The following is a 26452-nucleotide window of genomic DNA, read 5'->3' on the forward strand; positions in this document are numbered from 1 at the left end:
AGAGACTCCACCCCGAGGGGCAGATCTCGGGTGGACAGCCATACCTTCTGCCCGAGACGATACCGGGGGCCGGGATCCGATGGTGATCCGCTTGTCATCAATACCTGGAGGTGGTCTTGACCGGGCTCTCCTACAGGTACGATGACAGCGGCGGAAAAAAACATCTAGGCAGAAGGTATGTCGACCTCCGCTTCCTGCTCAGGGAAGAGCCGGGGCTGATACCCCAGGGAACTCTCAAAGGGAGATAGGCCCGTGGCAGAGCAGGGAAGGGTGTTGCGGACGTATTTGACCCACACAAGCTGCTGGCTCCAGGTGGTGGGGTTGATGGAGACAAGGCAGCGCAGGGTAGTCTCGAGGTCCTGGTTGGCTTACTCCAACTGGCCGTTGGACTGGAACCCGGAGGACAGGCTGGCCAACGACCCAATGAGGGTGCAGAACGCCTTCTAGAACTGGGACGAGAACTGCGGATGGAGTCAGGAATGAACTTCCGGGGTGTGGGATGTCTCGCTTCCTCTTCCGTCTCTGGAGCAACTGCAGATACGTGTAGTCGACTGCAGTCAAAACGTCATGACCTTGGATCACATGGTTTTTGTAAAGTTCATGCAGTCAACATATTGGCTCAAGTCAGACTTATCCCCTTTGATAAGTGGTGACCAGCCATTTTCACCGACTGATCTGCTCAAATGCGCCCATTGTCTTGGAGCCGGTTTGTCTTACATCATACAGTCATCCATGATACATGATCTAAAACATGACTGAAAACTGTGCGTCAGGTATCCTTACGACAACCACTGACTGACCATATGACCACTGGTGTTGCACATTAGAGACAGACAAAGCCTTGACCAACTCTTTATTATAACCACCACTCCAAAGTCAGGTCAACTCCCCATGATGACACCTAGAACCAATAAACACTCCCGTGTGTAGTGTATATTTGCTCACATGTCCATGCATATAATTTATACACTCAATATAATCAACACATTCCTAAAAGAAGGCACTCACAACATACCGTAAACATAATAAATCCCTTTTTAAAAAGGTTCTAAAATGAATGATTCTGAGTGGGTAAACACACACTCTCATACACACCATACATTTTGGTACCCTTGGTTAATGAGCACTATGTACATGAAGTGCTTGGTTTTCCCCTGAGGAGAAGATTGCAGTTTGCTGTGAAGCATTTTGGTTCACTCTCAAAAAAAACAAAGCCAAAACATTTCAGAAAGTCAATATACAGTATCTATAAGCCCTGTCATTTACAGTGCTGTGCATAAAGTAATAACCAGCTAAATGCAGTGTATCTACAGACATAAAAGCACATCGCTCTGTGCATAGTACTGTCGCAGAAAGTACATTTATGATTAGAATTGGTAACATTTTAGGCATTATAATATCACCAGATTATTTCAATATTATTAAGATTTACTTTGTAAAGTAAAAATGTCTTAATCTTAGTCATTTAGCAGATGCTCTTATCCAAAGCGTGTGCATACATTTTCGTACTGGTCCCCCATGGGAATGGAACCCAGAAACCTGGTGTTACAAGCACCATGCTCTACCAACTGAGCCACACAGGACTGACTATCTTAACCAGTTGAAGCAGTACCACACAGGATGCCTATTGCCCTGGGTGTGGTTTCAAAGCCAGTTATCCACTTTGACAGTGACGCTACCTTTGTACATTTAGACCAGGGACAGGCAAACTCTGGCCCACATGACCATTCAATCCAGCCCACGGGAGGTACAAAATAATCAAATACATGTGGGGGGGAATTATAATTTTGGTTAACATAAACACTCCAGGCCACACTTGAATGTCTAAAACTAGATAGAACATTATAATGGACCTATTTGATTTGATGGCCTACCCCTATTTGATTTGATGGCCTATCCCAACCGCAGCCAGTTGTAATTCAGCCTGGAATCGAACAAGGGTCTGTAGTGACATCTCTAGCACTGAGATGCTGTGCCACTAGGGAGCCCAATGGGTTATTTACAATGAACCTATTTTCTGGCCCGCAAATTGATTAAAAATAATGTATAGATAAAATAAGCCCCCAAAAATCTGTACGGCCCTTCATCGAATTTCTAAATCCCGATATGGCCCTCAAGCCAAAAAGTTTGCCCACCCCTGGCTTAAACAATGAGGTATCCTAACATACTAAATACTCTAATATGCGGGCTAATGCTAGGCTAGGGTTGGAGAGTGGATGTTTGGTGGGATGTAAACAGGGTGGCTGGTAACAGTGAGAGTGTGGAAGCCTCAGGGGTCGGCCATGCCCTCTGTGCGGTTGCAGAGCGACTCATAGAGTTCAGAGGTCAGTGAGTAGTTAGAGAAGGCCTGCTTGAATTCCTGCAGGGGGCAGTAGACTCCACTACAGCCTGGAATCAACTGGTCCTACAGACACAAAAAAACAGAGAACATAAGAAAGAGACACACAAAAAGAGATCACTAACTTTCTCAGAGAGAAAGAGGGTCCTGAAAGTGTTTAAATATGAGCCTTGCCTCTTCCCTAGCACACTTGCGCCCTAGACCAAGTTCTCAGTTCGGAAAATATGGCACTGGACAATGTGACCGGGAAGATTTAAATTTACCTGCCATTTGAGAAATGTACCGGACCCATAAGCATTGGATGTATAACCCATTAGGGCAAATACAATTTGCGGGAAAACACCATTCAAAAGAGCGCACCTGGGAAAACACCATTCTAAACAGCACAGCTGGGAAAACACAATTCTAAACAGCACACCTGATAGATTTCCATCTCTCACATATGGAATAGCTATGTTGGAAACTTAGAAAGAGGGGGAATCTAAAGTGGCAACAACTAGGATGGGTTGCTATATGATGTGGATTGTTTCAAAAATCACACGGTCGTAGTCTGATGTCTATTTGGGAAGCACGCTTGGCAATAGGTTTAGCGGATTATTGAATTGCGGCTGTCAGTGAAAAACATCTAAAATGTGTGTGAAGATAATGTGTCTTGAGCATAATTTTAAAATGTTGAGACAAGAAGGGGGGGGATGTGTGTCTCTCCAGAACGGCTCAGCTGTCTCCTGCCAATTCTTGTGCATTCATTGTGTGTGAATTGTTTGCCCTTACATAAAACAAATATTCCCCAGAACATGTCACCAGTAGTAAATGTAAAGTGTTTAACATCCAATGCAAATGATAACATATTAAAACTATAGTTCTTTACGGTAAGCTATTTCAATCAAATGTATCAATCAAATGTATTTATACATTTATAAAGCCCTTTTTACACCAGCTGATGTCACAAAGTGCTATATATTTCAAAAATCTTTCCAACAATCTCATCCTCAATAATCACCAATCCTTGGTGTGTAAGAACAAGGGCAGTTATAGGCTATGAGCTCTATGCACTAATTTCTTTAGCCACCAATGGGTCACGGTGTGCCAATTCGGCAGAGGCTGGTGATCTCGCATTAGTTGATTTTTAACTTTTAGATTTAAATCATTTTAATTCAGATTATGATTAACCACATGACAATGATTTTGAGAAACAAAAACGTTATTGATAAAATAAAACTAATCCACAAAATTATTATATGAAAATCATAACTGGCATGCATAACGGTAGACATGGCAGGATAAATTGTAAGCTTCCCCAAACTTGAAACTCATGTGCCACCTATGAAGTCTTAATAAAATAATTGCCTACACGTTTCCATGGTCAGATTTAGCATATAGGCTACTTTGAAGCAAGGTAAAACAGGCCTCATAATATGAAATAAAACATTCAGGTTTCAAACAATTAAGTATGTTTTCAAAATGCATACTGCCTTCAGCTCACATTGTAAAGTGGAGGGTGACACACTGAGCCTTTTTGACTGCACTTGAATGGTGAATGGGAGGCGATCTTTTAATCATACACCAAAACTGTTTTAACACACGATACACACAGGCCAATTTAATTCCATAAAATGATGCTAGTTAACCTATAGACCAGTGGAGGAAGGCTCCTAATAATGTCTGAAACGGAGTGAATGGAATCAAACACATAGTTTCCATGTGTTTGATACCATTCAACTGATTCCACTCCAGTCATTACCACAAGCCGTTCCCCCCAATTAAGATGCCACCAACCTCCTGTGCTACAGACCTATAAGCATGATGGTCAAATGTATTTCCATCAACTGGTATTTCCATCAATGAATAAAAAGCATTATTTTGCAATGGAATTTTTTTCTGGGTGGCAACAGTTTAATTTATCGGCTTTTCATTTATTTAATTTGGGCCAAAATCCGGCAATTGCCAGCTAACGGAAACCCTGCCCTAGACCATACCTTGCCAATGTAGGACACTTTGACAAAGGCCTCTTTGGTTTGCCTGTGTTGATGCAGCTCCAGGGTGATGTCAGCGGCGTACGGTGGCCATTGCATGTCAAAAACCCCCAGAGCCATGAGACAGGGCATCAGAGTGGTGTCGTGGGCAGAGTACAGGAACAGCTTCCTGAGAGAAAAAACACATATGTGAAAATGCCCTCAGAAAATGTCTGATGTTCAGTAACAAGTAGGGGTAGGGAACGAAAAACTAAGAATGTGCCATTTACAAAATCACATTTGCTACCATCAAGTGGTTGGGTTGAGATCTGCAGCTCAATAAATCTCTTATTGGCTGTGTTTTATATTGCAGTCCTCTAGTACCCCCCCCCCCATGTCAACGAATCATCAATTCCTTGCAGGCACTCCCTTCTCAAATCAAACCGTAATCTGCACCACTCATTCATGTTGTCACCAAGGCAGCATGATGCATCGTTCAGAAACATGCATCTCTTTTCCATAAAATACAGTGGGGCAAAAAAGTATTTAGTCAGCCACCAATTGTGCAAGTTCTCCCACTTAAAAATATGAGAGGCCTGTAATTTTCATCATAGGTACACTTCAAAACCTTGTGAAGACTTACAGAAAATGTTTGACCTCTGTTATATACCCTTTGTTGGCAATGACAAAGTATTGAGATAACATTTTGTTATTGACCAAATACTTATTTTCCACCATAATTTGCAAATAAATTAATGAAAAATCCTACAATGTGATTTTCTGGATTTTTTCCCCTCATTTTGTCTGTCATAGTTGAAGTGTACCTATGATAAAAATGACAGGCCTCTCTCATCTTTTTAAGTGGGAGAACTTGCACAATTGGTGGCTGACTAAATACTTTTTTGCCCCACTGTATATGTTCAAATTTGTTTTCATTGCGAAGGCAGATAAATCAAAAGCAATCACTTTTGCATGTGAAAACACTGAATCTTACTCATCTTGGACAGGTAGCACTGGACGTGCTACCTGTCCCAGACCTGCTGTTTTCAACTCTCTAGAGACAGCAGGAGCGGTAGAGATACTCTCAATGATCGGCAAAGAAAAGCCAACTGACATTTACTCCTGAGGTGCTGACTTGTTGCACCCTCGACAACTACTGTGATTATTATTATTGGACCATGCTGGTCATTTATGAACATCTTGGCCATGTTCTGTTATAATCTCCACCCGGCACAGCCAGAAGAGGACTGGCCACCCCTCATAGCCTGGTTCCTCTCTAGGTTTCTTCCTAGGTTTTGGCCTTTCTAGGGAGATTTTTCCTAGCCACCGTGCTTCTACACCTGCATTGCTTGCTGTTTGGGGTTTTAGGCTGTGTTTCTGTACAGCACTTTGAGATATCAGCTGATGTACGAAGGGCTATATAAATACATTTGATTATTATTATTTTTTGTTGTTGATTAATCCAAATGCTAAAATCTAGGTCACTTCGTCATTGGCCAGAGCGGGGCACCCGGTTCACGGCCAGGAGGCAGCTCCGGTTCACAGCCCCATTCAAAATGAATGCAATCAAAGTAAGAGTAACTCACCTGTTGGACTCTGAGGTTGTGCCCTGTAGATGGTCTTCAATGTTGCCCATCAGGGTGTGGAAGAGGGGACCCACACACAGCTGCAGGTTCTCCCTGATCACAACAAGCAAACCTCAGACAAGATGAAGGAAACAACAACTGTCTTGGGGGAATTTATTTCTGAATGTGGAATAAGGAAGCAGCTTATGCTCATGAAACAGGGAACTACTATATTGTCTGTTCTACTACCCGGCCCTCTACACGGGCCCATCTGTATTTACATCCCACTACCCTTTGACCCCTGACCTCTTGCTGGGTTCGTAGATGTGACAGATCATCTCCACAGCTCTCTGCTCCACTGTGTTCCTCCAGGAGTCCAGGACTGGTGGGCAGGGCAGTCCGTGTGTCTGATATAACACACACACACACTTTGTCATGTTAACATCTCCATGACTAAGTCATTTTGCTGTAACTAGCAGAAGGGAAGTAAGGCGCAGGAGAGCAAAACTGGGTATTCAACGGAGTGGTTATATTCATAAAACTCCTGGAAACCAGAACAATAAACAAATGGGTACAAAACCCGTCGCGCACCAGAGAAAACGTGCACATGCACTTACAATAAACAATTCTGCACAAAGACATGGGGGGGAACAGAGGGTAAAATACACAACATGTAATGAGGGATACTGAGACCAGGTGTGTGAGAAGACACGACAAAACAAATGGAAAATGAAAAATGGATCGATGATGGCTAGAAGACCGGTGACACCGGGCGCCGCCCGAACAAGGAGAGGAACCGACTTCGGCGGAAGTCGTGACAATGACAGTATCACTATTTATACCTTTGGATCTCATAATACATTTTGTCAAGAAAAGGTTTGAAATTAAGAATATATATATTTGTTGCATTGTGTCACCTCTCTGGCCACCATGTCATCCCTGATGAGGATGAAGTCAACCCGTTGGTGGGCAGCGATGCCCAGAGCACTCTGGATGCTCCTCAAGTCCGCAGCGATGTCTGGCAGAGTGGACGACTCCGCCCAGCGATGACTACAGCACACACAGACACAGCCAATCACAACAAGATAGAAACAACCAGTCACAAACATTAAAGAGTGAGAGATGAAAAATGTATAGGAAAGGGACCCAGCCAGTCACTCACTAACCCGCTGAGGTGTTTGAGCAGTCTGCACCCGTGGTAGTTAGGGTACAGGATCTCTGACTCTGCCTCAGTCGTCAGAATGGAAACCATGTCTTCAGAAGAAGAGAGGGGGAGCAACATTAGGAGATCGGAAATACTGGTCTTTGACACACATGCCTCATACGCACATAAACAAACATACAGTGAGTGACACCTACCACTCTGGCTTTGCTGGAACAGCCCTGCCACCAGGCACTTGGCAGACTCTATGGTCCTTACAATGTTAGTGGAACGCACACTGGGAGAGAGACGAAACAGCATATATATTAGAAGAATATATCAATGTCTTGTACATGTACTGTGGTATTATGTCTTCAATCTTTATGTTACCTAGCCTGATGTTACCTAGGTGACAGCTCAGGTGGGCCTTTACGCTTCAGCAAAAAAGGAAAGGAGGGGTGCTCAACAACAATGACAAAATCAACCTCTGTCTTTTTTTGTTGAGTGCTCCAACTCCTTTTTTCCCTCGAATTAGTCCGTTTGGAAGTTTTTCTGAGTAAGCCATTCTCGTTACCTAGGTGACCTATACATTAGCTAGGCTGATGTTACTTAAGTTACCTTCATGTTACCTAGATGCGGATCTGAGTTGGCTACAGAACGTGACTACCAGGCTATTGACAAGAGCACATGTGGCTGTGGTACATATCAGACCTCTGTAGGGCTGAAGGTGGGGGTTGAGAAAGGCTATGGTACTTACTAGACCTCTGTAGGGCTGAAGGTGGGGGTTGAGGAAGGCTGCAGTACTCACTAAACCTCTGTAGGGCTGAAGGTGTGGGTTGAGGAAAGCTGCAGTACTTACTAGACCTCTGTAGGGCTGAAGGTGGGGTTGAGGAAGGCTACAGTACTTACTAAACCTCTGTAGGGCTGAAGGTGTGGGTTGAGGAAGGCTACAGTACTTACTAGACCTCTGTAGGGCTGAAGGTGGGGGTTGAGAAAGGCTATGGTACTTACTAGACCTCTGTAGGGCTGAAGGTGGGGGTTGAGGAAGGCTGCATTACTTACTAGACCTCTGTAGGGCTGAAGGTGGGGTTGAGGAAGGCCGTGTCCTTGATGTACCTCTTCCTCAGCCTCTCTCCCAGCTCATACAGCTGTTGCATGCCCACCGTGGTCAACTGACCTGGGTATGTACCCCCCTTCAGGGGAAAAGGACAGGGGTCAAAGGTTAGGTTTTATTTATTCACACCAAAGAAAATAAGTGAAAGACAAAACAGTACAGATAAAAAAAACTGGAAAAAACAGTGTGCAAGTGAGGCTGGAAGCCCAAAAGGGCTGACATGAAAACCACACCACAAATATATATATATATATTTGTTCAATCAGTTAAAAGCATTTGAATTATAATTGTACATGACATACTCAGTATAAAATAAAACATTTTGATTACAGTGGGGCAAAAAAGTATTTAGTCAGCCACCAATTGTGCAAGTTCTCCCACTTAAAGATGAGAGAGGCCTGTAATTTTCATCATAGGTACACTTCAACTATGACAGATAAAATGAGAGAAAAAAAATCCAGAAAATCACCTTATAGGATTTTTAATGAATTTATTTGCAAATTATGGTGGAAAATAAGTATTTGGTCACCTACAAACAAGCAAGATTTCTGGCTCTCACAGACCTGTAACAAGTCTAATAAATCCATTTAAATCCATTTGGTCTGACGGAGCAGTGGACATACTCGGTATACAAATCCCAAAAGAAAGACATGATCTCACGGCAATATTTTTTATAGAAAGTTAGCAAAAATAGACAAGATCTTGCTACCATGGAAAGGAAAATACCTGTCTATTTGTGGAAAAAAAATCACCCTGATTAACTCTTTAGTCATATCACAGTTGACCTATTTGCTTATGGTTTTGCCTACACCTAGTGACCTGTTTTTTAAATTATATGAACAAAAATTATTCCATTTTATTTGGAACGGCAAGCCAAATAAAAAGGGCCTATTTATATAACGAATATGAATTCGGAGGGCAGAAATGATTAAATATTAAAGCATTAGACCTCTCACTAAAGGCATCAGTCATACAAAAGTTATACTTGGTCCAAACTGGTTCTCTAGTCAACCAAACTGGTTCTCTAGTCAATTGGTACGAATGTCTCACCCTATATTCAGGAAGGGCCTTTCCCCTTTATTCAGATTACACCTGCTCACTTTTGGTTGTTTGAAAAGGAAATAATCTCCAAAATATCTTTATTTTTTAAACAAGCCTTAGAAAGTTGGTTGCAATTTCAGTTTAATCCACCTGAAAGGACGGAACAAATAGTACAACAAATATTGTGGTTAAGTTCAAATATACTAATTGATAAAACTGTATTTTTCAAATAAATGTTTAAAAAAGGTATTTTAGTGAATGATACCATAAATAGGACTGGTATGTCACACATGCAGCTAACACAGACATATGGAAATGTCTGCTCTACCCAAAATTACAACCAATTAATTGCAGCATTACCACAAAACTGGAAGAGGTAAGTAGAAGGGGAAAAAAGTAAGGAACTTGTATGTCGGCCCTGTATTAAAGAACATAAATGGTTAAAGAAAAGTGTGATAAATAAAAACATATACCAATTTCATTTAAGGACAAAAAAACTGACAGCTGTGCCATATAAATTGCAAAATAGTTGGGAAGAGATTTTCGATGTACCCATTCCATGGCACATGGTTTATGAATTGATACGCAAAAATAATTTTTCAATTTAAATTACTATGCAAAATTCTTGCAACTAATAGAATGTTATATATATGGGGGATACAATCTTCCCAGCTCTGCAGATTCTGCTGTGAGGAGGCAGAGTCATTAGATCATTTGTTTAGGTATTGTCCATATGTAGCTCGTTTATGGTCACAGGTCCAGGACTGGCTGAAGAATTGCAACATTTGCCTAGAACTAACGCTACAAATAGCAATAATGAGTGATTTGAAAAGCCATAGTCAATCAATAATATAATAATTATTTTAGCAAAAACGTTTATTTTTTATTTACAATCTGTAGAAGCTATGAGAATAGAAAGGTTCAATTATTTTGTGAAGCATCACAGCACAGTTGAAAAATATATGGCAAATAGAAATCCGAAATGGCTGATGTTGAGAGATAGATGGGAAGGGTTGAATGGTGCTGAAGGGTGGGACTAATAACAAGATAAACAATGTAAAGCATACGGGATCTGTAAAATGTATATAGGTTCAGAACTTTTGTGAAATAGCACAGTTACAAATAGAAATCAAACTGGATGGACATCAGAAATAGAGGAAGGACTAAGAACAAACAAGAGAGAACTATTGTAAAGTAGACTGTGTCTGTAGAATGTGTATAAGATCTAACTAAAGGTAAAAGCCGAAGTGTTTATTAGTTTAATCCAATTAAGGGATAATAATAAAGGTATATTCTTTAAAAAAGTATGTATGTCTATATGGGTATGTACAGTGCCTTGCGAAAGTATTCGGCCCCCTTGAACTTTGCGACCTTTTGCCACATTTCAGGCTTCAAACATAAAGATATAAAACTGTATTTTTTTGTGAAGAATCAACAACAAGTGGGACACAATCATGAAGTGGCACGACATTTATTGGATATTTCAAACTTTTTTAACAAATCAAAAACTGAAAAATTGGGCGTGCAAAATTATTCAGCCCCTTTACTTTCAGTGCAGCAAACTCTCTCCAGAAGTTCAGTGAGGATCTCTGAATGATCCAATGTTGACCTAAATGACTAATGATGATAAATACAATCCACCTGTGTGTAATCAAGTCTCCGTATAAATGCACCTGCACTGTGATAGTCTCAGAGGTCCGTTAAAAGCGCAGAGAGCATTATGAAGAACAAGGAACACACCAGGCAGGTCCGAGATACTGTTGTGAAGAAGTTTAAAGCCGTATTTGGATACAAAAAGATTTCCCAAAGCTTTAAACATCCCAAGGAGCTGTGTGCAAGCGATAATATTGAAATGGAAGGAGTATCAGACCACTGCAAATCTACCAAGACCTGGCCGTCCCTCTAAACTTTCAGCTCATACAAGGAGAAGACTGATCAGAGATGCAGCCAAGAGGCCCATGATCACTCTGGATGAACTGCAGAGATCTACAGCTGAGGTGGGAGACTCTGTCCATAGGACAACAATCAGTCGTATATTGAACAAATCTGGCCTTTATGGAAGAGTGGCAAGAAGAAAGCCATTTCTTAAAGATATCCATAAAATTGTTGTTTAAAGTTTGCCACAAGCCACCTGGGAGACACACCAAACATGTGGAAGAAGGTGCTCTGGTCAGATGAAGGCAACAATGCAAAACGTTATGTTTGGCGTAAAAGCAACACAGCTGAACACACCATCCCCACTGTCAAACATGGTGGTGGCAGCATCATGGTTTGGGCCTGCTTTTCTTCAGCAGGGACAGGGAAGATGGTTCAAATTGATGGGAAGATGGATGGAGCCAAATACAGGACCATTCTGGAAGAAAACCTGATGGAGTCTGCAAAAGACCTGAGACTGGGACGGAGATTTGTCTTCCAACAAGACAATGATCCAAAACATAAAGCAAAATCTACAATGGAATGGTTCAAAAATAAACATATCCAGGTGTTAGAATGGCCAAGTCAAAGTCCAGACCTGAATCCAATCGAGAATCTGTGGAAAGAACTGAAAACTGCTGTTCACAAATGCTCTCCATCCAACCTCACTGAGCTCGAGCTGTTTTGCAAGGAGGAATGTGAAAAAATGTCAGTCTCTCGATGTGCAAAACTGATAGAGACATACCCCAAGCGGCTTACAGCTGTAATCGCAGCAAAAGGTGGCGCTACAAAGTATTAACTTAAGGGGGCTGAATAATTTTGCACGCCCAATTTTTCAGTTTTTGATTTGTTAAAAAAGTTTGAAATATCCAATAAATGTCGTTCCACTTCATGATTGTGTCCCACTTGTTGTTGATTCTTCGCAAAAAAATACAGTTTTATATCTTTATGTTTGAAGCCTGAAATGTGGCAAAAGGTCGCAAAGTTCAAGGGGGCCGAATACTTTCGCAAGGCACTGTATGTCTATATAGGTATGTGTATGTATATATGTGTATATGTATGCATGCGTATGGATATACAGTATATCACAGAAATGAGTACACCCCTAACATTTTTGTAAATATTTGAGTATATCTTTTCATGTGACAACACTGAAGAAATGACACTTTGCTACAATGTAAAGTAGTGAGTGTACATTTGCTGTCCCCTCAAAATAACTCAACACACAGCCATTAATGTCTAAACCGCTGGCAACAAAAGTGAGTACACCCCTAAGTGAAAATGTCCAAATTGGGCCCAAAGTGTCAATATTTTGTGTGGCCACCATCCTTTTCCAGCACTGCCTAACCCTCTTGGGCATGGAGTTCACCAGAGCTTCACAGGTTGCCACTGGAGTCCTCTTCCACTCCTCCATGACGACATCACGGAGCTGGTGGATGTCACAGAGACCTTGCACTCCTCCACCTTCCGTTTGAGGATGCCCCACAGATGCTCAATAGGGTTTAGGACTGGAGACATGCTTGGCCAGTCCATCACCTTTACCCTCAGCTTCTTTAGCAAGGCAGTGGTCGTCATCATGTTGGAATACTGCCCTGCGGCCCAGTCTCCGAAGGGAGGGGGGTGAGGGACGGCCGGTAACCGGAAGGTTGCAAGTTCAAATCCCCGAGCTGACAAGGTACAAATCTGTCGTTCTGCCCCTGAACAGGCAGTTAACCCACTGTTCCTAGGCCGTCATTGAAAATAAGAATTTGTTCTTCAACTGACTTGCCTAGTTAAATAAATATACTGTTGTTATCTATATTGTTGTTATATACTGGATATTGTTGTTATATATATTCTTGTTATATATATTTTTGTTGTATATATTGCTGTTATATACTGTTTGTTGTTGTTATATATAGTGTTGTCCTCTCTTGACTCTACAGTCAAGCATAGTGGTGGGAGTGTCATGGTCTGGGGCTGCATGAGTGCTGCCGGCACTGGGGAGCTGTAGTTCATTGAGGGAACCATGAATGCCAACATGTACTGTGACATACTGAAGCAGAGCATTTTTTGTATTTATTTTTTATTTAACTAGGCAAGTCAGTTAAGAACAAATTCTTATTTTCAATGACGGCCTAGGAACAGCAAGACACACTTGTCTTTGTACTACTCACCTGGTTGCCGCTTGACACCATCTGAACCAAATACGTTTCTTGGTCTCATCAGACCACAGGACATGGTTCCAGTAATCCATGTCCTTAGTCTGCTTGTCTTCAGCAAACTGTTTGCGGGCTTTCTTGTGCATCATCTTTAGAAGAGGCTTCCTTCTGGGACGACAGCCATGCAGACCAATTTGATGCAGTGTACGGCGTATGGTCTGAGCAATGACAGGCTAACCCCCCACCCCTTCAACCTCTGCAGCAATGCTGGCAGCACTCATACGTCTATTTCCCAAAGACAACCTCTGAATATGATGCTGAGCACGTTGTAACGGTTTTGACTTGAGGTTATTATTTATAGGGGTGCCAGGTAGGTTGTGCCTACCAGAGAAAACATTGGTTTCTCCTTTTAGTTTGGGAGGGAATGAGTCCCATCTGGTCCGTCAAGTCTACACCAATACAAAGGACTTATGTAAACGTCAGGAGGGAAATCAACTTTTCATAAACCCTTAAAACATTGAAAAGAACTTCAAAAACAACTGTATTCTTTTGCGTGGGTTGTATTAGCAACATCAATGGATTACACACACATAATAATATAACACAATGAGTTCTGGTTCCTCCAGAAATGTCCTGTACCTCGGGCCTAAAAAGAGTCCAGCCCGGTAAAGGAGTTCAGTGAACTCAAGTGACTTTTGTCACGCAATGTTTGTCCGTTCATTCCGTGTAGCGTAAACCCAGTATTAAATCATACAATCAATATAACAATTTTACCACAGAACTTTAAAGCGTATCAGCTCTTACTAAGTCCTCAACTACATCTAACTACATAAATCATCACCGTATACATCATATCAAAACAAATGAAATACCGTATACAAAAAAGGTGGTAGTCAGTCGGTCAGTCAGACAATCCGCCAATAGATCTCCAGCGGAGAAAGGCCACGAAGAATGGAGAGGTGTAGTCCACGGACGCAAAGAGTGGATCCGATCCTGGGTAAACTCTCTCAGGCTACAAAACACACGTTTAACAGCAACAAAACAACCGGAATAGAGAAGCTTCGGGAACACATCCTCAGTCACGTCTCCATCACAAACCCCACTTTTGCGCAGCTGATGCTGGCTATTTAATTGGGAATTAAAGGGAAAGCACCCTATTGGAAGGAGAAGCACTGAGACGGTTCAGAATAATTCAGGGCCGTCACACACCCCCTCCCCTGGAAAAAGCCGACCATTGCCCTGGAAGGCACATCTTGTTCGGGGAAACCGAGAAAGGTCTCCTCATCACTTTCCTCTACAAAAATGTTCATTACTTTTTGGAGCTCACGCTCCTCAGCTGAGGGGTAACAGGCCTTAAGGCGTGAGACATGGACAACGCGCATATCTTCACCTGTGTCCTCTTTCACCACTCGGTAGTTCAAAGGGCCCATCTGCTCCACAATCCTATATGGTCCTTGCCATTTAGGAGCGAGCTTGGCAGAGAAGAATTGTTCAGCTTTCGAGTAAGGATGAGAGCGAAGCCACACCCGATCACGAAGCTGGAACTGCATGTCTCGTCTGTTCTTATCATAATTTCTCTTCTGCTTGAGTCGAGCCTGGATCATGTTCTTTGAGACAAGAGCTCTCAAGTCATGGAGATGGACTACCTGGTCATAGCAAGCAGCGTCTGGAGTAAGCTGCTGGGGCTGTAGCACCATATCCAAGGGTCCTCTGAGGGGACGACTTAGGTTCAGCTCTGCAGGTGTGACTCCAGTGGACTCTTGCACAGCAGAATTCAGGGCAAATCGAAACTCGTGAAGGTGCTTGTCCCAGTGTTTGTGCTGGGTCCCTACATAGGAAGCAATCATTGTCTTCAAGGTTCGATTTACTCTCTCAGTGAGATTGGTCTGTGGGTGATAGGCCGTGGTCAACTTCTGTCTCAGGTTCCATCTTTGGCAGGTCTCCTCAAAGAGATCAGAGACAAATTGGGAACCTCGATCAGACAGGATGTAATCAGGCACTCCCCAGCGAGTCAGGATCTCTTTCGTAAGGATGTTAGAGACGGTCCTTGCTGTGGCCTGACGCAGGGAAAAGAGTTCCACCCACTTTGAATAATAATCAACAAACACAAGCATGTACACATTCTGATTGGAGCTTCTAGGAAATGGACCCATCAAATCCACTCCTAGCATTTCCCAAGGTCGGGTAACCACCGTTTGCTGCAACTTGCCAGCAGGCTTTCTACCTTCTGGTTTGTACATTTGACAAACCTGACAGTTTCGGATGTGTGACTTCACATCCATGCTCAGATGTGGCCAGTACAGTAACGCTTGCAACCGCTTGTAGGTTTTGAACCTGCCCAAATGACCAGCTAATGGGTCTTCATGGAAATGTTGAAGCAGTTGTAGGCGTAGAGTTTCAGGTATGTACAATTGGTAGAGGGTTCTGTGAGGTAGTTGTACAACACGGTAGACTTTGTCTTCCATGATGGTCAGCTTTGTGGTAGGATTGACCATCTTTTCTCCATCTTCCAGGATAGTCTGGTACAAAGCCTGTACTTCTGGATCATCCTGTTGGGCTTTCCATATGGTCTCATCAGAGATGGGAAAGTCTGTTTTGGGCGAGTCTCGACTGCTTGACAGGACAGTAGCACATGTAAAATGAGGGCCACCGTTATCACAAGCAGGAGCCCTGGATAAGGCATCTGGAACAGTGTTGTATTTTCCTTTCCTGTATTCTACTGCAAAGGTGAACTCTTGCAACCGTAGAGCCCATCTTATGAGTCTGGTGCTTGGTTTGTTGGTCTTGAACACCCACACAAGGGAGGAATGGTCAGTGACCACAGTGAAGTGTCTTCCCTCCAGGTAGTACCTCCACTTTTCCAAAGCCCAGACAACTGCAAGGCACTCTTGCTCGGTTGTGGAGTAGTTCCGTTCTGCTCCATTCAATGTCCGACTGGCGAACGCTAGCACTTCTTCAGTGCCAAGTCCAGTCTGTTGGACTAGGACAGCACCAAGTCCAACATCACTTGCATCAGTGTAAACAACAAAAGGGGAATCAAAGTTGGGATGACCTAAAATGGGAGGTGTGACGAGGTGTCGTTTCAGGGTTTCAAAGGAGGTCTGGCACTCTGCCGTCCATAGGAATTTCACTCCTTTTCGCTTCAACGCGTTGAGGGGTTCTGCCACCTGGGAGAAGTTCGACACAAACCGATGGTACCATCCAGCCATTCCAAGGAACCGTTGAAGGGCCTTGAGTGTGGTTGGCACAGGAAAATCTTGTACCGCCTTGGTCTTTTCAGGATCCACATGAATGCCGTCGAAAGACACAATATGGCCAAGGAACTTCAGGGAAGTTTGGCAGAAGTTGCTCTTCTTCATATTCACGGTCAGACCAGCTTCTCTTAGCTTGTCCAACACTGCTTGAAGATCTTGAAAGTGTTGTTCTCTGTTCTGGGAGTAGATAATTATATCGTCCAGGTAGACGAAACAGATCTTCCCTTTGAGCTCACCTAACGTAATCTCCATCAGTCTTTGGAAAGTGGCAGGTGCATTCTTTAATCCAAAAGGCATCACCTTAAAGGAAAACAAGCCCTCAGCACAGACAAAAGCAGTCTTGTCCTTGCTTTCCTGGTCCATCTCAACTTGCCAATAACCACTATTGAGGTCAAGGGTAGTGAACACAACAGCGCCAGACAATGACTCCAGGATCTCGTGGATGGTAGGAAGAGGATAGGCATCAGTCTGGGAAACATTGTTGGTCTTCCTATAGTCCACACAAAATCTAAGACCACCAGTCCTTTTTGGGATGAGGACAACAGGAGCAGCCCAAGGAGAGGAGGAACGTTCTATTATATCTTGTGTTAACATATCATTAATGAGTCCCTTTTGGATGATTAGCTTCGCTGGGGACAAACGATATGGCTTTTGCTTGATCGGCATTTCCTGTGTAAGGAATATTTTGTGCTTCAGGAGCCCGGTGCGTCCTAGCTTTGAAGTACATATATCAGCATTATTCTGCAGCTGTTCCAACAGCCTCAACTCCTCTGGATGTTCCAGCTGGGCTCTTCTTACAGCCTGTAAAAGGAGATTGTCAGAAGGATTATCAAGGGTTAGTGGTAACGGAGCAACGGCAGAGAAGACTGCCACATTTGAACCCCAATCATGTAACTTCGTAGCTTCTGATTGGAAGAAATGCTTCTTGCTCGGATTGTATGGAAACCAGTAGCAATTGTGTGCGATATCAATCTGGACACCACTGAAGTACATGAAATCAATTCCCAACACGACAGGAAAAGCAAGGTTCTTGGTTTGTAGGATAACCGAAGGAATCATATAGGAGCGGTTACACAGGCGGAACTCTACCTCACTCCATCCAAGTGGTCGTTTAGCCTCACCATCAGCCAGATAGAGTGGACCTTCTGTCCACGGCTTCAAGTTGTATTGCGGACCTTTAACCTCCTTCCACAGTTTCTCATTGAGCAGTGTGTAGGATGACCCGGTGTCCAGGATGGCTCTTCCTGTCCATGGGCCTATGGACAGGGGTAACACCAGTTGGTGCGGTATGAACTGAAAGGAAGGGGATGTCGATGGGGAGGCGTAGGCAGTGACTCTTGGGATTTCAGCTCTGGTTAAAGCACCCAGAGGATGGTCATTCCTGCGAAGAGAGTTAGGTGTGTTGGCCTGTTGTGATTTGTGGTTTCTGGAAGGGTTTTCTTGATACGGTCTTGGACATGTAGCTGAAGAATGTCCCTTTTGGCTACATCTCCAACAGAACATGAGAGGGGTCTTGGCAGGAGACTCTAGCTGTTGTTGATGATCTGTCTTGGGTAACTGTTTGGGTGTCTGTTTCTTTCTTTGGTCATATTGCTGTTGGCATTCTCTGTCCTTCTCAAACTGCTGTCCCAAGCGAACCAGTCCATCGACAGTGGTGACTCGTTCTCGGAGTTGACTGGCTATTAGTGGGTTGATGTTCTTCAAGATCAATTTAATGACCTCTTCCTCCTCAATGCCAGGTTTCCACCTTCTGCACAGGGAGTGGTAACCATATGCAAAGTCACGGATACCCTCTTTCTCGCTTTGCACTCGATTCCTGACTCTGTCTGCCAGCTCATCTGTGTAGTCCTCAGACAGAAATGCAGAGGAAAACTTGGCCTCAAAGTCAGCCCAGGAGGTAGTGGTGAGACGTGCCACATCCCACCAGTCTCGAGCTGTCCCATGCAACACATTCCTCAATGTGGCAAGGAGTTCTTCGTCAGCCAGGGGATTGAGGGCAAGAAAGTCACGACATCTTTCTAGGTACATTAGCGGATCAGGACTGTCATCTTTTTTCCCAAAGGTGGGAAATTGCAATTTAATGGGCATCGCCCCCACATGACGTCTACTCAAATCACCATGAACAAACGAGCTAGGAGGGATTGAGGAAGTAGAGGGGGAGGGCGTTATCGGACAATGAAAATGAACACCAGGATGCATGGTGGATTGCATCCTGCAAGGGGTGGCTGTAGCATGGCCTTGTCTTGGCTGTTCAGAGGTGCCAGCTTGGCCCTCAGTGGTCTGAACAGAAGTGGACACCAGAGAAACTCTGTGTAAGGAGTTGTGCCTAATGGAGGCCATGTCCACAGACACGTCATCCAACATTTTAACACAATTAGAGAGCTCTGTTTGCAAGTGGTCTACAGTGTTAACCATGGGAGAAAAAACAGAATTAACGTCCTTGAGGACCTCAGTGTGGTGATGTTGCAGGCGCCATTGGAGAGTGGCAGTGAGTTGGTTTCGTTGGTAGTCAAACTGCCTGTCCATGGCACCAGTAATTTCCCGTCTTCCACTCTCACTGAGCTCTGTCAGCATGTGGGTTAGAGTGCTCAGTGAGTTTCTGAATTCCATGGCACTCTGTTGTTGCTCTTCCCTCAGACATTTGAATTTATGGTGGATAAGAGTTTGGAGATGTTGTTGAGTCCGACGAATATCAAGGATGTCACCTTGAAGTTGTAAAACTACAACCTCTGGAGATAAACCAGACAATGGAGGAAGGTTGGGTGTCAGATGGAGGGCTGGCTCAGTACTTCCACACAGATCCATGTCAATAAGTGAGTAACTGGTTAGACCTCCTGTGGCCTGTGGTCCAGACCGAACATTCAGATTCCCAGGGCTCTGGCCCAAATCAACTCCATTATCTCCATTCCCATTATGATTTGTGTTGTCAGCTTGATGGTCAGAATGGCCCTGTGTATTCCCATTGACAGGTATGAAATGGATGAGCACATTATCTTGGGGTGAATCCATTGTTTTAATTCCACACAAAAGATTTGCTATGGTTAGTTCTCAATGTTGAGCTGTCCCATCTGGGATGCCATTTTTTATGTAACGGTTTTGACTTGAGGTTATTATTTATAGGGGTGCCAGGTAGGTTGTGCCTACCAGAGAAAACATTGGTTTCTCCTTTTAGTTTGGGAGGGAATGAGTCCCATCTGGTCCGTCAAGTCTACACCAATACAAAGGACTTATGTAAACGTCAGGAGGGAAATCAACTTTTCATAAACCCTTAAAACATTGAAAAGAACTTCAAAAACAACTGTATTCTTTTGCGTGGGTTGTATTAGCAACATCAATGGATTACACACACATAATAATATAACACAATGAGTTCTGGTTCCTCCAGAAATGTCCTGTACCTCGGGCCTAAAAAGAGTCCAGCCCGGTAAAGGAGTTCAGTGAACTCAAGTGACTTTTGTCACGCAATGTTTGTCCGTTCATTCCGTGTAGCGTAAACCCAGTATTAAATCATACAATCAATATAACAATTTTACCACAGAACTTTAAAGCGTATCAGCTCTTACTAAGTCCTCAACTACATCTAACTACATAAATCATCACCGTATACATCATATCAAAACAAATGAAATACCGTATACAAAAAAGGTGGTAGTCAGTCGGTCAGTCAGACAATCCGCCAATAGATCTCCAGCGGAGAAAGGCCACGAAGAATGGAGAGGTGTAGTCCACGGACGCAAAGAGTGGATCCGATCCTGGGTAAACTCTCTCAGGCTACAAAACACACGTTTAACAGCAACAAAACAACCGGAATAGAGAAGCTTCGGGAACACATCCTCAGTCACGTCTCCATCACAAACCCCACTTTTGCGCAGCTGATGCTGGCTATTTAATTGGGAATTAAAGGGAAAGCACCCTATTGGAAGGAGAAGCACTGAGACGGTTCAGAATAATTCAGGGCCGTCACAACGTGCACTCAACTTCTTTGGTCGACTATGGCGAGGTCTGTTCTGAGTGGAACCTGTCCAGTTAAACCGCTGTATGGTCTTGGCCACCGTGCTGCAGCTCAGTTTCAGGGTCTTGGCAATCTTCTTATAGCCCAGGCCATCTTTATGTAGAGCAACAATTCTTTTTTTCAGATCCTCAGAGAGTTCTTTGCCATGAGGTGCCATGTTGAACTTCCAGTGACCAGTCAGTATGAGGGAGTGTGAGAGTGATGACACCAAATTTAACACACCTACTCCCTATTCACACCTGAGACCTTGTAACACTAACGAGTCACATGACACCGGGGAGGGATAATGGCTAATTGGGCCTAATTTGGACATTTTCACTTAGGGGTGTACTCACTTTTGTTGCCAGCGGTTTAGACATTAATGGCTGTGTGTTGAGTTATTTTGAGGGGACAGCAAATTTACACTGTTATACAAGCTGTACACTCACTACTTTACATTGTAGCAAAGTATAATATCTTCAGTGTTGTCACATGAAAAGATATATTCAAATATTTACAAAGATGTGAGGGGTGTACTCACTTGTGATATACTGTATATATTTACACCCAAAAATATATGGGGGATTGGAAATGATGCAGACAATTACATTGATGGAAGCAACATTCTTTCCGCAATATTAAGCTGATCCACAAAAAATAAAATAATTAAAAAAAAAAATTTTTACATTTAAAAATAATAATAAAATAAATCCATTTAATATAGCCTACACCATCACAATAAATATTTTTTTTAAAGACAGATATAAAGAAACATGATATGAAGAAAATGTAGTCCATTTCAGAAGAACATAAGTTGTCCTTATGTTCTGCCCGGATCTGGCTATGCCATATGGCTGTGGGCTACACTAGTTCATATAGCTGACAAGATTTGCTTAGAATTCCATGGCATTTTCTTATATTATGAAGAAAACAATTGAACATAGCTGAATAAAATAGAAAGGATATTTTCTCCAAACGATTTGAGGGAGTGAGCACATGTCACAATTCTGTGTATTGCGGTTAGGAAATAAACAGGTCATCCTATATGCCTAATTTAGTTATTTATGCAACTTTAGTTGCGATACAAATGTTGGGCTATTTGTTTGGATTATTAATACATTCTAAGGCTGGATGATGTGACTCTAATGATGATTTGAAAACAGTTGCATGAAAGTTATGAGCTCTGCTTTGTTATTTGCACAGGCTGTACACACTTTATCAGTCTCTCATTCACAATTTGACAAGCATGATAATGCCTCAAAATTCCCGGCAGCATCCCGTTTGTGTGGCCTTAATGCCCCATAAAAAAATCCATGCCTTTTGCAGCCAGTGTACATTGTGCCATTGGGCTGAATATACAAATGATAATTCCCTTCTCCCGGCTGGGTGCTCTGAAGCACCTCTCACTCACATGGCTCTCTCAAATAGCTCAATTCTTATTAGCCAATGCCCGTCAGGTGATCGGGTCTTTCTCAAATGCTACAAGTGAAAGACACATCTGGGATGCAACTGCGCACGTCCTTATCTAATTCCAAGCATAATATTGAAGATATTGGAAGAACTGTCCACATTTACTTTATGGCAGCCAACAAGATGAGTAGGCCTAACGAACAGCAAAAGCACTAGCCTATGTCAATCTACCACCCCCCATGGTACAAAGGTTGACCTATTCTATTCTGTGCGAGAAATAAATATTTTGAACATAGTCTTGGACAGTTGTGGGTTGCGATAGATCCCAAATGAATACAACCACTGGCATTTTTAAGCAATGAGGACTGATGCAACAGATCAGAACGTTTTGCTTCAAATGTTGATAAACTATTAGGCTATTTCTTTACATTATAAGCACATCAATGCGCACATGGCAGTAGGCTATAAGCGCGAATGATCCAAAATGCAATCAATTAAAAGGAAAACACAATTTTCAAAAGTGACCGCAAATACGATTATGCATGTAATTTTATTTTAAAGGTGCATTTTTATGGTGAAAATTATCTTCCCAAAACTTGAAACTCACGCGCTGCTTATGTATGCCAATTAGACTTTACAGCCGTTGTAAAGTGGATTAATGTGCTTCATTTTAAGAAGCCATTTGGCCACGTTAGTTGTGATACAAACCGTATCAAAACATATTGGCTACGTTACATGGGGTGATCAACTATGATTTGAAAAAAAGGCATGCACCGTTTCTTGCCTTACTGCACACAAGCTGGGCATTTACTTATTTTATATATGCTTCATTCACAAGTGATAATATATACAGTATCAGTCAAAAGTTTGGACACCTACTCATTCAAGGGGTTTTCTTTATTTTTACTATTTTCTACATTGTAGAATAAGCTATGAAATAACACACATGGAATCATGTAGAAAACAAAAAAAGTGTTAAAGAAATGTATTTTATATTTGAGATTCTTCAAAGTAACCACCCTTTGCCTTGATGACAGCTTTGCACACTCTTGACATTCTCTCAACCAGCTTCATGGGGAATGCTTTTCCAACAGTCTTGAAGGCGTTCCCACATATGCTGCGCACTTGTTGGCTGCTTTTCCTTCACTCTGCTGTCCAACTCATCCCAAACCATCTCAATTGGATTGAGGCCGGGTGATTGTGGAGGCCAGGTCATCTGATGCAGCACTACATCACTCTCCTTCTTGGTCAAATAGCCCTTAACCTCCAGGCTGTGTTAGTCATTGTCCCGTTGAAAAATAAATGATAGTCCCACTAAACCCAAACCAGATGGTATGGATTATTGCTGCAGAATGCTGTGGTAGCCATGCTGGTTAAGTGTGCCTTAAATTCTAAATAATTCACTGACAGTGTCACCAGCAAAGCACCCCCACACCATCACACTTCCTCCTCCATGCTTCACGGTGGGAACCACACATGCGGAGATAATCTGTTCACCAGTCTGTCTAACCAAACATCTCAAATCTGGACTCAACAGACCAAAGGACAGATTTTCACCATTCTAATCTCCATTGCTCACGTTTCTTGGCCCAAGCAAGTCTCTTTTTATTATTGGTGTCCTTTAGTAGTGGTTTATTTGCAGCAATTCTACCATGAAGGCCTGATTCAAACAGTCTCCTCTGAACAGTTGATGTTGAGAGGTGTCTGTTACTCAAATTCTGTGAAGCATTAACTCTAATGCTAGTAACTCTAATGAAATTTTCCTCTGCAGCAGTGACTCTAGTTCTTCCTTTCCTGTGGAGGTCCTCATGAGAGCTAGTTTCATCATAGCGCTTGATGGTTTTTGCGACTGCACTTGAAGAAACTTTAAAGATGGACTGTCGTTTCTCTTTGCTTATTTGAGCTGTTCTTGCCATAATATGGACTTGGTCTTTTATTAAATAGGGCTTCTGTATTTTTTATTTGTATTTATTTCACCTTTATTTAACCAGGTAAGCTAGTTGAGAACAAGTTCTCATTTGCAACTGCGACCTGGCCAAGATAAAGCAAAGCAGTTCGACACATACAACAACACACATGGAATAAACAAACATCCAATCAATAATACACTATATATACCAGCCCTACCTTGTCACAACACAACTGATTGGCTCAAACGCATTAAGAAGGAAAGAAATTTCACAAAATAACTTTTGACAAGGCACACCTGTCAATTAAAATGCATTCCAGGTTACTACCTCATGAAGCTGGTTGAGAGAATGCAAAGAGTGTGCAAAGCTGTCATCAAGGCAAAGGTTGGCTACTTTGAAGAATCTCAAACAGAAAATATATTTGGATTTGTTTAACACTTTTGGTTACTACATGATTCCATATGTGCTATTTCATAGTTGTGATGTCTTCACTATTTTTCTACAATGTAGAAAGTAGTAAAAATAAAGAAAAACCCTGGAATAAGTAGATGTGTCCAAACTTTTGACTGGTACTGTAATTCCCAAGTAATAGGTGAAAATATTAGACTATCAGACTGTTCTTGATTTAATATTGTCTTTACATATACTAAATAATATGTGTGTGACATTTGTTTTGATTTAGAATGGACCATTATCATGCATCTGTCTGGATACTGGGGCAGGGGGGAAAAATACACGTCATTTATGCACTTAAAAAGCGAATGGAGGACGCTTTTCCTGTGGTTCATTTTCATGCCAGCCAGTTAGGCTATACTCCTGTTGTAAAGGAAATAAATGTGCTTAATATTAGGAAAGTTGAGAAATAAATGTAGTAGGTCTAGCCTATAGAAACTGATGGGATATGCCTCTTTTTAAATAGAGGCCATCACATTCTCACGCAATTGCATAGCCTGTAGAAATGTTGCTCCATGAGCTCATGGGCTCTCATGAAGTGTTTGATAAGTTTTTCGATTACATTTGCATTGATGTCAGAGTGATTAGAAGAACAATAGCGTGCTGAGCACCAGGCAGTTAGCAAGTTTGGCAGACTACTATTGACCATCAGCAGCATCAGAGCTTGGAGAAGCCTAATTACTGTGACTACACAGTCCCGTGGAATTTGACTGCCTTCATGACTCGTGACAGCCGGTGTGGCAGTAATACGGTCACCGTAACAGCCCTAACCATACTTATCAAAGCGCCTACTCCTCGCCCTGACCCTATCTCTCTAGGTACAACTTCCTCTGCTCACACACACACACACACACACACACACACTCACACTCAGTATGTTGGCCCGGTAGCTGTCCTCCACCGGTGAGGAGGGCTGTGGACCTCCTTCCAGGTCTGTCACCACATAGTTGATATGTGTGTGTGCTGGGGGTTCCAGGAGGTTAGGCACCCACTGGGCCTGAGAGACAGGACAAGGAAGTATTTTAGCTTTTCAGATACTGGTGACCATACCTTCAGCATGCATTGTCTTGTCAATGAGGCTAAACGTTTAAAAAATATATATATTATTATTTTTTAAACCTTTATTTAACTAGGCAAGTCAGTTAAGAACAAATTCTTATTTTCAATGACGGCCTAAGAACAGTGGGTTAACTGCCTTGTTCAGGGGCAGAACACAGGCAGAGATGGAAAAGGAAACAAGACATCCCACTCCTCATTTGTTCTGGTTAATGAATTAGGTGAATACATTAAGTAGATCATTCACACCCAGCTGCTAATGCATTGGTGCCTATGGGAGAGCCACCCCGTTAAGCAGACCGGAACTCATAAAAAAAGGCATGAGTGGGACATCTTAATGTATTATTTATTTAAGATATTTGACACAAATGGTCCCTCACCTCCATGACATCCGGTATAGACTTCAGCGGAGTTCGGGCTCCGTGGCGGAACAGGACTTGCACGAGTTTGAGCTCATAAGGAGAAGGTGGTTCCGTGCATGCGGTGGTCGAACCCGTCTGAGTCGTTTCCGTCTTCTTCTGAGACCAGAACATGGATCCAAACGCCATGGATACCGAGCCCAGAACACCTGCTTTGGTCCAGAGGTTCCTCATCCTCATGATTACTGTGCTGCCGAGACAGACCGCACAATTACAACATTGACAACATATTTAGCTAGCACAGTCAATCATTTACAACGAACCAGTTTATGATCTTCATACATTGTAATGTCAGCGACTCCAGAGTTTGTTACCGGGTAGTTATACAACTGCAGTATGGTTGAACCTGGCACTTGATATTTTGGTGGCGATGGCAGCAAGTTTTGAAGCAGGAGCTACGAACAAGCTGGCTGCCACTGAGCTAATGACTCTTAGCTAGCTAGCCGTCAAGATCGAGCAGTTGCTGCAGACTGAAGGTTAGCTAGCTATCAACAAATGTCAACTCATAGCTAGTTAATGTCAAACGTAAGAAATTAGTCATTCTATCGATTAGGGGTTAGCTAACGTTACATCTCAAGTTACTTGAATGGCACACGGCTTTGAACTCAAATTTACTTACGTTTAATAAGCACTGGAACAGTTAACTAGCCAACAATTTTTTCAGATAAAAATCCCCTATGGACTAACTCAGGCTATTTTGAAAACACTGCACCGGTTAAGGATAAAAGGTTTTTTGGAATATGTAGTCCTTTC

At 42.6% G+C, this 26452-nt stretch overlaps 1 protein-coding gene across 4 annotated transcripts; it reads right to left on the minus strand.

The window, feature by feature from the left end:
• Positions 1-836: 836 nt before the first annotated feature.
• On the minus strand, positions 837-26452 carry LOC139403423 (lysophosphatidic acid phosphatase type 6-like). Of its 4 annotated transcripts, none has more exons than XM_071146950.1 (11): positions 26319-26452; positions 25661-25884; positions 25093-25221; positions 8059-8189; positions 7215-7294; positions 7022-7109; positions 6773-6905; positions 6162-6262; positions 5877-5969; positions 4315-4480; positions 837-2404 (listed from the first exon to the last, which is right to left on the minus strand). In XM_071146950.1, exons 2-11 carry the CDS (start codon positions 25877-25879, stop codon positions 2270-2272), a joined length of 1275 nt encoding a protein of 424 aa, XP_071003051.1. In that variant the 5' UTR covers positions 25880-25884; positions 26319-26452; the 3' UTR covers positions 837-2269. The 4 variants fall into 4 exon arrangements, with proteins under 4 accessions (XP_071003051.1, XP_071003050.1, XP_071003049.1 ...); XM_071146949.1 differs by having other exon boundaries at positions 25661-25889; positions 26319-26444; XM_071146948.1 differs by having other exon boundaries at positions 841-2404; positions 6162-6283.

The sequence above is a fragment of the Oncorhynchus clarkii genome, chromosome 3 (genome assembly GCF_045791955.1).
Source record: "Oncorhynchus clarkii lewisi isolate Uvic-CL-2024 chromosome 3, UVic_Ocla_1.0, whole genome shotgun sequence".
Classification (NCBI taxonomy): domain Eukaryota; kingdom Metazoa; phylum Chordata; class Actinopteri; order Salmoniformes; family Salmonidae; genus Oncorhynchus; species Oncorhynchus clarkii.